This window comes from Barbus barbus, assembly GCF_936440315.1.
Source record: "Barbus barbus genome assembly, chromosome: 5".
Lineage (NCBI taxonomy): Eukaryota > Metazoa > Chordata > Actinopteri > Cypriniformes > Cyprinidae > Barbus > Barbus barbus.
The window spans coordinates 31,989,172-32,002,014 of NC_136733.1; the positions used below are offsets into that span (position 1 = coordinate 31,989,172).

The 12,843-nt window shown below is 35.8% G+C and overlaps 2 protein-coding genes across 2 annotated transcripts; one reads left to right on the forward strand and one right to left on the reverse strand.

Moving 5' to 3' along the window:
* Positions 1 to 4,935: 4,935 nt before the first annotated feature.
* Positions 4,936 to 5,994, forward strand: LOC306869497 (alpha-(1,3)-fucosyltransferase 7-like; the record flags this gene model as incomplete). The annotated part of the gene is made up of 1 exon (XM_079416264.1): positions 4,936 to 5,994. The coding sequence occupies one exon, from the start codon at positions 4,936 to 4,938 to the stop codon at positions 5,992 to 5,994; it is 1,059 nt and encodes a 352-aa protein (XP_079272390.1).
* A 1,135-nt stretch (positions 5,995 to 7,129) lies between these two features.
* On the reverse strand, positions 7,130 to 11,011 carry LOC306870279 (BOLA class I histocompatibility antigen, alpha chain BL3-7-like). Its single transcript, XM_079417451.1, has 6 exons — positions 10,843 to 11,011; positions 9,602 to 9,859; positions 9,146 to 9,427; positions 8,619 to 8,918; positions 8,306 to 8,413; positions 7,130 to 8,121 (listed from the first exon to the last, which is right to left on the reverse strand). The coding sequence occupies exons 1-6, from the start codon at positions 10,889 to 10,891 to the stop codon at positions 7,967 to 7,969; spliced, it is 1,152 nt and encodes a 383-aa protein (XP_079273577.1). The 5' UTR covers positions 10,892 to 11,011; the 3' UTR covers positions 7,130 to 7,966.
* Positions 11,012 to 12,843: the final 1,832 nt, after the last annotated feature.

The window sequence follows — 12,843 nt, forward strand, 5'->3', positions numbered from 1 at the left end:
GCTTTAGCAAGTTCTTTGCTGGACTCAGACAGAGAATAGAGGGTATGTATAACTCACAGCTTTAGCATGCTCTTCAATGGACTCAGGCAGAGGATGGAGGGTACATATAACTCACAGCTTCAGCAGGCTCTTCACTGGACTCAGACAGAGGATAGAAGGTGCAGATAACTCACCGCTTGAGCAGGCTCTACAATGAACTCAGACAGAGGATAGAAGGCACGTATAACTCACAGCTTGAGCAGGCTCTTCATTGGACTCAGGCAGAGGATGGAGGGTATGTATAACTCACAGCTGGAGCAGGCTCTACAATGAACTCAGACAGAGGATAGAAGGCACGTATAACTCACAGCTTGAGCAGGCTCTTCACTGGACTCAGACAGAGGATAGAAGGCACGTATAACTCACAGCTTGAGCAGGCTCTTCACTGGACTCAGACAGAGGATAGAGGGCACGTATAACTCACGGCTTTAGCATGCTCTTCAATGGACTCAGGCAGAGGATGGAGGGTACGTATAACTCGCAGCTTTAGCAGGCCCTTCATTGGACTCAGACAGAGGGTGGAGGGTACGTATAACTCACAGCTTCAGCAGGCTCTTCACTGGACTCAAACAGAGGATAGAAGGTGCAGATAACTCACAGCTCTGTATAATACACTCCACAAGCACTGGTTAGCGAGACCCAACGCCCCTCGAGTGAGGCGATCCAACAGGTCAAAGGCACGAACAAAGGCAGACTTTACTCCCCACACTCGTGTATTAAATAAAGCACTCGAAGACTTCACACGTGTAATTGTCCAACACACACTGCAATCCACACACTCACAGTAAACTAGGGCCTCTGCTCGTAGCTCCGACCAAACGCCTCAGTCTTCAATAGCGCTGTAACCCAGGGACAATCGAGAGGATGGATAACAGCCAACAGTATTCGCTTGGGAAGAATCAAATCAACATGATGTTTAGTTTTCAAACCCTCGTCTTCAATACATTTGGTCGACCCAAGATGACAAAAGATGGAAAACGGCAGGCAGTAAGACAGCGGGAGAGAGAGATGGACGACCACAAGCACACTGGCTTGGAGAAATTAGCACATCAGAAAACTTAGTTACTGGCCAGCAATCATCTGACCATCACATCCATGGAGAAACACAAAGCTTTATAAAGCAATATAAACGGGTAGGATGGTACTTAGCTCGTTCCAAAAGATAACATGTGTACATCCGTCCTTCAATCTCCAAAGTCCTCCTTTTCAGCATCAATGTTTCCTCTGATCAACAGCCTGCAAAGAGCCGTCCCTGCCCCACTTCCTCTCCTCGCGATCTCTCACTCGCACTGGTTTCCTCCTCTTATCTCCTGCTTACCCACCACCATGCCTTTTTATAATCCACATCTCAATTACGTGTCTCAATCGCCGATCGCCACCCTCTCATCACACACCTGACACTCATTTCCTCATCTAATCACCCGTTTACTCACAACTCACGGGACAACCGGAACCGGCCAGGTGTTACACCGGTACAGTTCCGGCAGGGAAACATCTTCCCGCACAAAGGTTCCGCCTGCCTCTAGTCACTCCGTGACATATGTATGTACTGTACATGTGGAAGAATTGACAATAAAGCAGACTTGACTTGTTATGCTTTTTTTTTTTTAGTCTAATCTTCATAAAATACAATACCTTGTTGTATTTATGTCTTTTGAGTTAACCCTTTAGATTGGACTATAGTGTTACTTACTATACTTTTGTAACATATGACACTTTAGACATTAACACTCTGTACACACTCCTGAATTGTTTTTTATTGTTTATTTTTGTGCCAGAAAAAGCTATAGCAAAGAAGATAACTATTCCAAAATGAATTTAAACTATTTAAATAAAAAATACAAGAAAATTAAAATATACTAAAGCCACAGAGCCTTAAAAATCTAAAACAAAATACTGCACAACAAGCTAGGCTTTTTTAAATAATAAATAAAATAAATAAGCTTTAAAATAAATAACACTTTTGTGCCCAAAAAAAAGCTTTCTAGCTAAGAGAATAACTAATCCCAAATGAATTTAAACAATGGAAAAAAAAAAAAATATATATATATATATATATATATATTAGCACAACAAGCTAGGCCTTTTTTAAATAAATAAAAAATAAATAAGCTTTAAAATAACACTGTGGCTATATTTTAGAACATGCTTTAAGGCATGTTTGCATTCAAAAAAATGAACAGACCATTTTTATTTCTAGGAAAATGCTTATTACACATATTTTGATAATTTTATGATAATTCTTAAATATGATCCAACATACAAAAAATACAGTTTTACTTTATGGTAGCCTATTTGATATGTACTGATCCGGCAAGTGGTCACTATATAATTTATTTCTGTGATTCAAAGCTGAATTTTCAGCATCATTTCTCCAGTCTTCAGTGCATGATCCCTCAAGAAATCATTCTAATATGCTGATTCATTATCAACATTGGAAACAGTTGCTTTTTATTTATTCATTTGTTTATTGTTATTATTATTTACTTTTTGGAACCTGTGATACTTTTTGGGGGTTCATTGATAAATAAAAAATGAAAAGAACAGTATTTATTCAAAATAGAGATGTCTTCTAACAATATCATTCTTTATCACTGTTTCTATCAATTTAGCAAATCTTGCTGAATGAAAACTAATAAAAAAAAAAAAAAGACTTCAAGCTTTTCACCGTATATTGTAACAAAAGTTATATTTTAAATAAATGCTGTGCTTTTTAAACTTTTTATTAATCAAAGAATCCTGAAAAAAGTATCACAGGATTCCAACACTGATAATAAATCAGAATGGCATAAAATGCATTTTAAAGTATATTAAATTTCGATCAAATAAATGCAGGCTTGATAACCATAAGTGACTTCTTGCAAAAAAATATAAAATAGTAATGAATCCAGACTTTTGGCCTATAATTTTTATTTATTTATTTTTTACCTAGCCCCTATTTTACATTTGAGCCCCTGTCCCTGAGGAACTCTCTGCATGTCCCTGCTGCGTAACTGAATCACGAGGGAGGAATGTCATTCATTCAGTTTGGCATTTGAGTCATTAATAGACTGACGGATGAATTATGAATGTTTAATGCGTCTTTATATTGTTTTATTGTTGTTGTTGGTTGTGGTGGTGATGTTACTGTCCACTGACTGAAAGCATCTGTCGTCAAGACAAATTCCTACTGTGTGTTCACATTTGGCAATAAAGCTCATTCTGAATTCTGATTGTGAGAAGGCTTGTTTAGTGTACAAATTCAAAACATTCGAGTCACTGTGATGAATCAAACTTTCCATAGCTAATGTTTGAATAGACGTGGACACTAGCTGAGGTGCGACAAAATTGTGTAATGCAAAGAAATATATACACACATATTTTGTAAGACATTTATCCATAACTGAACTGAATTTTGCTGTGTATATTGTGCTGATGATTTTATTGATTTGTTGGGGATACAAGATCATCTGTGATGTGATGGCTTGTTTCCCCTTCAAATATTTGGTAAACACCTTGTTTAGTGGCTAGAAGTATTACGTACCATTAGGGAGACTGGGGAAGAAAGTAACACTTTTTTGTTAGAGCATCAGTAACTCAGTTGTTGTTTGTGTAGATCTTTCAAACTTTGATAAAAAGCTATATTTGTCCACTACAAACAAATCACACATGGACTTACTAGATAATCATAGATTATGAGTTACAAAGAGTGTTCTGACCTACCCCACTATACTGGTATGAGTTGTAACACAGGCTGGGGATAGATGTAACAGTGTGTGGTAATTTGCAGAAATACTGTAAGTTCAACACTATCCAATTCATGCAAGAACTTTATTGAAGAACAAAGAATAATCAGTTTTGAATAAAGTTAACAATTTAAAGTGACAAACATCATATTGTATTTTTTAAGGCTTTAAATGTAGCATAAAAATACTTGCTGTGTTTGTATGAGTGTTCGTGTGTGTAATGTATTGCAACACTCGCCGGCAATCTTGAGGCAATCTTGCTTGCTCTGCGCTGAAAGAGGTGTGGCCTCTAAACATGTGCATGGTGAATCTTTGCAGCACAGTTGATTTCATGTGTCCAAATTTCTGCATTGTGAAGTTATCTGCCAACAGGCGGGGCAAAACCGGATATACACTCTTGGTTCATATGCCATTCACCCATTAAGCAGTGATGCTCTTGGTTTATATCTTACTGACACTCAAAGCAGTGGCTTTTATACAAACAAACGGCTTACATCGATTTTCATGTTGTTCCTGGACTCTCAACTCTAGGCAAGTACATGTTTTGATTGTGCCTGTTATTATGTTAGAAAATACAATTACAAAAATTACTAAAATAATAAAGATAAATATATTTTTATATACATTTGGACATGTAAATTATTGACCTTTACTGGGAATAATACATATATTACTTGGCTATTCAAATGGGGTAAAATATGTGGTAAATTTATTTCAGCCTGCTTTAGTACTTATGCAGGTTTATTTTAGCAAGTTGTGACTAAAATGCAAAGTGATGATTAAGTTCACTCCATCATACTGTATCATGAGCTCAGTTTTAGTCACTACTGTCAAAAGGAAAAGACAGAGTTGATTTTATTTTGTTATTTTACAATCATATTTTTTATATTTGTTTTTATTTTCATATTTTCTGTTTTTATTTTTACATTTAATTCAAGTTTTAGTCATTTTGTTTTTGGGTTGTATATATAGTTTTTATTTATTTAGTTAATCAAATATGAATAGAAACAACAAAACATTTACTTGTCACCTACCTAAAATAAGTATACATACTTCAGTTAATATTGATTTTATTTCAAGTAACAATTTTTTTTTCATGATTTTAATTTTAGTGATCTATAATAACCCTGCTGTGACCACCTCACCACTTTGTTTTTACAGTATTTGTGCCATGCGATTAATGAAAAAACATAATCGTGCACTCTGTTGTCTGTTTGGCTTTGTGCTGCTTTACAATTTCTTATCCTGGAGCAAAACCACGCTGCACTCGAGTCAGATTGAGACCAGTGGGCCCAAAAGCCCAGAGTACAACATCACCATTCTCCTGTGGCACTGGCCTTTCGGAGTTCGCTACAGACTGGAGAGAGGGGTCTGTATGGATAAATATGAAATCCCTAGATGCTTTCTGGAGGATAACCGATCCCTTTTTGCTCAGGCAGATGTTGTAGTCTTCCATCACTATGAACTCTGGACTGGCCACTCCAAACTACCTCTCCACCTTATGCGTCCACCAATGCAAAAGTGGCTTTGGTTATCGCTGGAACCTCCTATGAACAACCACAATCTCAGCAACTACAACAATTTGTTCAACTGGACAATGAGTTATCGCCGTGACGCTGACATCTTCATGCCATACGGAGAGCTTGTTTCTAAAAGGACTAATGCCACATATGTTATTCCGAAGAAGAGCGACTGCCTTGTTTGCTGGGTGGTCAGCAAATACAAAAACAATCAGAGTCGCTCTCTAGTTTTCCAACAGCTGAAGAAACACATTCCATCAAAACTAATAGAAGTATATGGTCAGTGGTCCCAGCGGCCGCTCTCAAACAAAAAGCTGCTTTCCACAATATCTCAATGTTATTTCTACCTCGCCTTTGAGAACTCAGTATCCACTGACTATATCACAGAGAAGCTGTGGCGAAACTCGCTTCAGGCGGGGAGTGTGCCGGTGGTGCTCGGCCCACCCAGGAACATTTATGAACTATCCATTCCACCAGAGTCATTCATCCATGTAAATGATTTCAGCAGCATTAAGGTGCTGGCTAACTTCTTAAGTCAAGAGGCTGCTGATAGAGAGCGTTATGAGTCTTATTTTAGATGGCACAATTACTATGATGTTAGAATGTACACAGACTGGAGAGAGAGACTCTGTAATATTTGCATGCGTTATGACCAGCTCTCTAAGCATAAAAAAGTGTACAATGATCTGTACAGCTGGGTCAACAAGTAACTGACTTTTTCAAGGAAGCTGTTTCATTTGAAAGAGTGGATTTTCAAAGAATAAGTTCACCTTATCTGTTCTTTGCAAATGCTCTCAAATGTATTTGAAACCTGACATGTCCAAGGACTTCAATAAGTGCTAGTAAATAATAACATTGATTTTTCACAGTGTTGCTTTATTAATATTTAAACAATAGCATTTTGCTTCTCATTCCAACCCTGTTTTCAACATCAGATACCATGTTACTGAATATAGTTGTGTGCATTCAGTTTGTGAGAACGCCCTTCCGATTCAACATTCACAGTTTGCTAATGAGTTTTCATCAAGTCCTCTTAAAGTTAATCAATATAGTTTTATGGTCAGCAATTCATGCATCCATATATTTAACCAATTTTTATCAAATGAACTAATTTGTAAAAAAATAATTTCATTTTACATTTATATGCTTTTCTGTGGTAAACTATTTTTTGAGACTGCCACACCTGAAAGACCCCAGAATTCTTCCCACAGAAAGCTAAAATGAGTCAGAGAAGCATGCCAGCTCACTCTTGCACCACTGGGTGTTATTTTTGTGCATGCCAGGCTAAAAATCAGTTAAAAAACTGTTGTGCTTTTCTTTGTGGCCTTGTGGTTCTTTCTTTATAAGCGTTAGTACTTCTGTGCCTTTAGTAGCCTTCTGTGCTTTTCTAAGAACCACTGACATTGTTTTAATTTGGACTGATGCAAAATCAAGACAGTATTTAACGGTTAGTGCTCTGAACAACAACTCTTCTCTTAGTGTGGTGATTTGAAGACCCCAATGACATAACTCATGTTACAGAGAAAAAACTGATGTGGCAAATGCAATTTGTAACCGATGATCGGAAAAAGCTGACAGCGGACGAAGTCTCACATCCTCTTTAACAATGAGGTATCTTCAACTGGCTGTTTCTGTGGTTTCCTTTTAGGAACTTTTAGGCAGGTAAGAATTCTTGTAGAGATTTTGTAGTATAGGCTAATTTTTAAAAAGAGCAGATAAATTCATATTTTAACGCATGTTTTAAAACCCATCAAAATTTTGTCATCACTTTGTAATTAGTAAACTGTTAACTTGATCGTTAATTCCATCCTATCACAAACTCTCAGAACAAAATACCATATAGATATAATCAGATGTTTCTCTTCTTTTTTAATTTGCTGCTTTTAAATGGCATGCAAATAAAACATTTGGGTTCGACTAAATTAAACAGTGATTTACTGATTGGCTTTGAATCTATTATCATGAAATTTAATGACACAAAAAGATGGTCACCTGTCGCCACCTATTGTCATCATAGATTTTAAATGCACTCTAGTCTTACATAACAAAAGCACAAGCCTATTATATAGAAACAACATCATTATTATCTATACATTTCTAGAGTGTGTTGATTTTGCAGCATCAATACTTTAATTTTTTTTCAAAGTTTAATTCAATAGAGTATAGTGGATGCTGCACACTGGTGGTGGTTAAGGAGAGACCCCCCACATGATTGTAAAGCGCTTTGGGTGTACAGCAATACACAATAAAGTGCTATATAAATGCATCATTCATTCATTCATTCATTCATAGAGTATAGTGATGTGAATAAAGAGAAATTCACATTTTGTCACGGCGCACACAGCAAGGAGGAATGAGGAACACGAGACGAGGATGTAACTCAAAATAACAGTCTTTGGCAAGGCAAGGCACACAGGAACACCAGGGAGTAACAAGTAGACCAGACAAAATCAAACTGAACAGGCAGGACTATAAACATGAGAAACATGAGGCGGGAACACATGACACACGACAGAGGACTGAAACATGTAAGACTTTTATAAAAATACTTTCATCGTTTAAACTTAAAATTAAGAAATTGAAATTTAGTATGGTAACACTACTTCTATAAGGCTAATCGCTAAGGCTTGAATTGTTCTAATTTGGATAAAAGCTTCTGTCTAAATGAATAAATGTAAATGTTCAGGGACAAACCCTCTGGTGTGACCTGTGTTTGGTGCCTTCGATATCAGCCAGAATACCACCTTTTTCTATACTGTCCGGTCTTCCCCCACATGTGTTGTAATTATTTAAGGTCAGTTCAGTGTTGCTTCCAACTGTGTCATTCCTGTTGTTGTCTGAAAATGTGCATGAGGAAGAAACTGAGAAAACATTGTAAAAAACTTAGATTATATGAAAAACAAATTGCTCAAAATAAATACCAATACAAATAACAATAGTACTAAATGGTTATTGTAGTAATGTTTAATGAAAACTGTAATGTAGAAATGTAGTGTTCATGTAACAAAGATGTGGACTTACTAGTTTTGGATTTCCTGTAGCATTTCTTGGAGACTACAAGCACACACACACTAATGAGAGTAATGAGAGTAACTAACACAATGGTGCCTATTCCAAGGATGTTTGATTCTGTATAAAACACACAAACATACAGAAAAAAAGAATACAGAATTTTACAATAATTAATTAACAAATGTGGCTCATCCTATAACTAAATTTTAGCCCCTGCTTTTTTTTTTTTTTTTTTTTTTTTTTTTTTTTGTAGACCTACATTGTTCAGAGGGAAAATGTTGAGTTTACATTTATTCATTTGAGTATGGTCTATTACACTTACTGTGGTTCCTAGTGATCTCATCCTCTGTTATAATCTTCTCAATGTCTTTTTTCAAACTCTTGTGTTGCACCACACAGGTGTAACGGTTCCTCTTCCACTCTTCTTTCTTCACTCTGAGACTAATGCGCTTCTGGAAGGTTTCATCCATATTTTTTAAAGTTTCTCTTGTCTCCACATTTTCATGGTGCTCCTGTCCATTTTTCCACCAGGTAATATTTACTATTGCTGGGTAGAAACCTGTTGCAAGGCACACCACTGGAGAGGAGGAGTTCTTTTGCAGCAGATACACTTTGGGAGGGACTAAAAAGTCATTTTCATTAATTTTCCTACTTGGTGCATACTACCTAAGTGCATTAATGTTATAATTACAACGCAAAGACTTAAGTATCTGTTGTGATGTTAGCAAAATAAAGATACATTAATATAGTTCGCTCGGTACTGATAGCATCACATCTGTAATTTGTGTAATATGTTCACATGTATCACAGCGGAACTAAAAAAGCTTCAGTACGATGCAATAGGCCTACCTGTTCTGTTAAAAGTAGTTCTGCCATGCTCCAAGTATTTGCGTAGAAAGAAAATACAGTCATCTGTGATGAATTGTAGAAAACGTTGAAGCAGATCTGTTTTATTATTCCAGCTGTCTGCTTCGTTGGCTGCCTCCTGTATTTGTGGGATAAATATATATTTTCCCTCTAAATCCAGTTTCATATAGTCCTCTCCATCAAAACCAAGATGATTATACCTATATATATGTTCAGTTTCAACGTCCCACTGACAGTGGCATATCCACAGGTACGTATGTATATCTGAAAGGAAATAAGGGGTGTGAGGGGGTGAAAGTTTTAAAGAGACCTGTGAAAACATTTTGTGATGCGTTTGTATATTTCTGTTATCAGTAAATTTTATACTAAAAAAAGACATACACTGTATAATACTGCAAAAAAAAAAAAGAAAGAAAGAAAAAGAAAGAAAGCACACACCTGTTTTGTTGTAACTTTTCTTTTTAACATCAAAAGTCTCTTTCAATTGCTTGTACACTTCATCATGATAGGCACTAATTTCTTTCCAGACGGGTTTAAATTCAACAGTTTTCATCCAGTTTTGTTTGGGAATATGCTCATTTTTATTACTGTCAAAGTAATGAACCTCCAGGCCATCCACTCTGGTAACAGCAGTAAAAACAGGAAGTTTTGGAATACCTGCTACTCCAGTATAAGTGCTGGTGTAAGAGTGGAACTCTAAAAAACATAACATTGAAAATACTTGAAATACTACAAAATTAAATCGGCAGCATATGCCAAAATTATTGTTTAATGCCATATACATCTGTGATGCCAAACAAACTATTAGCATAAAAAATATGATATTTTCTCAGCCAGCCAGTTCCAGTTCCTCTCTTTTGAAAGACACCACATTTCTATCATCAAAGAAATGTTGAAAAATCAGCCTTTTCTCTTTGCAGCAAGAGCCCTTTCATTACCTAGCTTCTGTAATGGATAGCTATTCTATTGTTTATCTCAGCAGCCCCTAGTGTTAATTACTTATATCAGAGCTCTTGCACATTTTGCATACTGCACATGGACTTTCCCTGCTGTGTGTGCATGGTTTCTCTTTCTCTTCTGCTTTCTTCAAAGTTTCTTTTTCAATCTACCTATATTAGAGAGTTATAACTTGTAACTATAACTATAATGCAACTATAACTAGTTGCATTATGTGCAAAGCTGCTTTTACATAAAACTGAGAAAAAAAAAACTTGACTACTGTCTGAAGTTCGGGAGGATAAAAAACATTTCAAAGCTGTTCAGGGCTGTATAGGATTCACATAACAATCTTGTTGAAACTTGTTCCCATGGAACAACTGTCTTCAATATTTAAAGGAAAATACATAATATTTTAATAGAATTTTAATAAAGCAAAACAAATATAAATAAATAAAATAAAAAGAGGAAAAATAATAATTTATGTTGTTTTCAGAGGTAACCCTTACCTAACAATATCGTAGGCTAGGGATGTTGCATTTAAATGAATAACATTCTTGTAGCTAATTTAACTTTTTTTTTTTTTTTTTTTTTTTACTGAAACTAAGCATTTGTAATAATTAAGTCAATGTATGAAAACTTTTGAAAATGTAAACATAACAAAATCTTTTTTCATAAATTAGCCTACATCAAGTCAAAACAATTTAGGCGATAGGCTATACTGTGTAAAGAAAGATTCTCACCTGCGTGTGCAGAGAAGAAGATGATGAAGAAGACAAAGAACACGTCCATAACTGCTCCAAAATATGATTCTTCTTTTAAAGAGTTATTTCTCCGAAGAGGAAAAAAAAAGGAAAACCACTTGATTCAGTAGAATCAGAACTAGTCACATGTCATTCTCCCTACGTATGCACGTTTCATTTTAATACGTGAACACTTTATCTGTTGTGATTCTCTCAAGAAAGGGAAGGCCTAATATGAATTCAATTAACATTTAACGCTTGTTAAACAAATAAGCCAACAAACGTATAGAACAACAAATATTTAACCTATTTCAAAATTCAATAGTAGCTGGTGTATTTAAGAAGCAGAGAACTTCAAGTCCTTGAACTTCAAGCCCTCTTTAATAAAAGAGATCCATCACTATTGCCCCGTGGTTGAGGATGAGTTGGAGGAGATCAGAAAATCCCTAAACTTCATGTCGGACAAGTTGAGCAAAGTTGCTAAACAACAAACTATGCTACTTGATCTGATGGATGAAGTTAAACAACTGAAGAACCTTGTGAAAGAGAAGGACAAGAAAATTGAAGGATTGGAGAGAAGGATTGACGAGCTGGAGCAATATACAAGAATGGAGAATTTAATTATAAGCAGACTGGAAACAAAACACCGGATGTACGCCAGTACAGCGGCCAGAGACAGAGAAGGTGAAGGCGCCCTACCAGAGGAACCACAAATGCTGGAAAAGCAAGTAATCAAGTTCTTTGAAAGCCAGAATATGATCATTCAGAGCGATAATGTTGTGTGGCCTGTCATACCCTTCCACAAAGGAATGGCGGAGCGAAGCCTGCAATAGGCCTAGTTGTTCGGTTTGTGAATCGGAAACATAAAGCCGAGTTACTGGGGCAGGCAAAGAAGTTGAAGGGTACGGGAGTGTACCTGAATGAACATCTTACAAAAAAGAATGCTGACATCGCTAGACGTGCACGCATTTTGAGGAAACAAAACAAGATACAAGCTATATGGACAAGATATTGCAAAGGGATGATACGGCTAAATGAAACTCCTGAAGAAACTAAAGTATACGCAATTAGAGAACTCAAAGAACTTGATCAGTATGGATAAGTGATGACTGTGTTACGGCAAAATGGATCACCTAAAGAAGCCAAAGAACACACTGTAAGAGAACGCTATGAATTGGATCTGTAATGATATTGACATGTCGTTAATAAAAATATTATATAACATATAGTAAAACCATTTACACACATTTGTAATCAGTCATTTTTAACAGGAATATTCCCTAGTAATATGAAAACAGCTAAAGTTATTCCTATTTTTAAAAATGGAGATCGTCACTGTTTTTCCAACTACAGACCAATTTCTCTTCTTTCCCATTTCTCGAAAATATTAGAGAAAATATTTGTGCACAGGCTTGACAATTTTATAGATAAACACAAATTATTGAGTGATCATCAGTATGGTTTTAGATCAAACAGGTCGACCTCAATGGCTGTGATGGAACTCGTAGAAGAGATTTCTTCTTCATTGGATAATAATGAATATACTGTGGGGGTGTTCCTAGATTTAAAAAAAGCTTTTGACGCTATTGATTATGGATTATTAATGATGAAACTGGAGAGATATGGTATAAGAGGGAAAGCTTTTGCTTGGATAAAAAGTTACCTCGATGACAGATATCAATTTGTACAAATTAATAATGTTAAAATCAGATTTAATGAAAGTTACTTGTGGTGTGCCGCAAGGTTCGGTGCTAGGCCCTAAGTTGTTTGTACTGTACATAAATGATATTTGTAAAGTGTCTAAAGTATTAAAAATGGTTTTGTTTGCTGATGATACTAATTTATATTGTTCTGGGAAAAGTTTGGAACAGCTTCTGAATACAATGGAAATAGAATTGAGGGTTTTCAAAAAATGCTTTGATGATAACAGACTTTCACTGAATTTAAGTAAAACAAAGTTTATAATATTCCGTAATCGACAAAGTAACAATTAAGTGAAAC

Coding starts and splice junctions, on each gene's coding strand:
- LOC306870279 (XM_079417451.1), bottom strand. CDS start 10,891: ATGGACGTGTTCTTTGTCTTCTTCATCATCTTCTTCTCTGCACACGCA. Junction 9,860..10,842: donor CTTCTTCTCTGCACACGCAG/GTGAGAATCTTT, acceptor TATGTTTTTTAG/AGTTCCACTCTTACACCAGC. Junction 8,414..8,618: donor TGAGATCACTAGGAACCACA/GTAAGTGTAATA, acceptor TGTTTTATACAG/AATCAAACATCCTTGGAATA.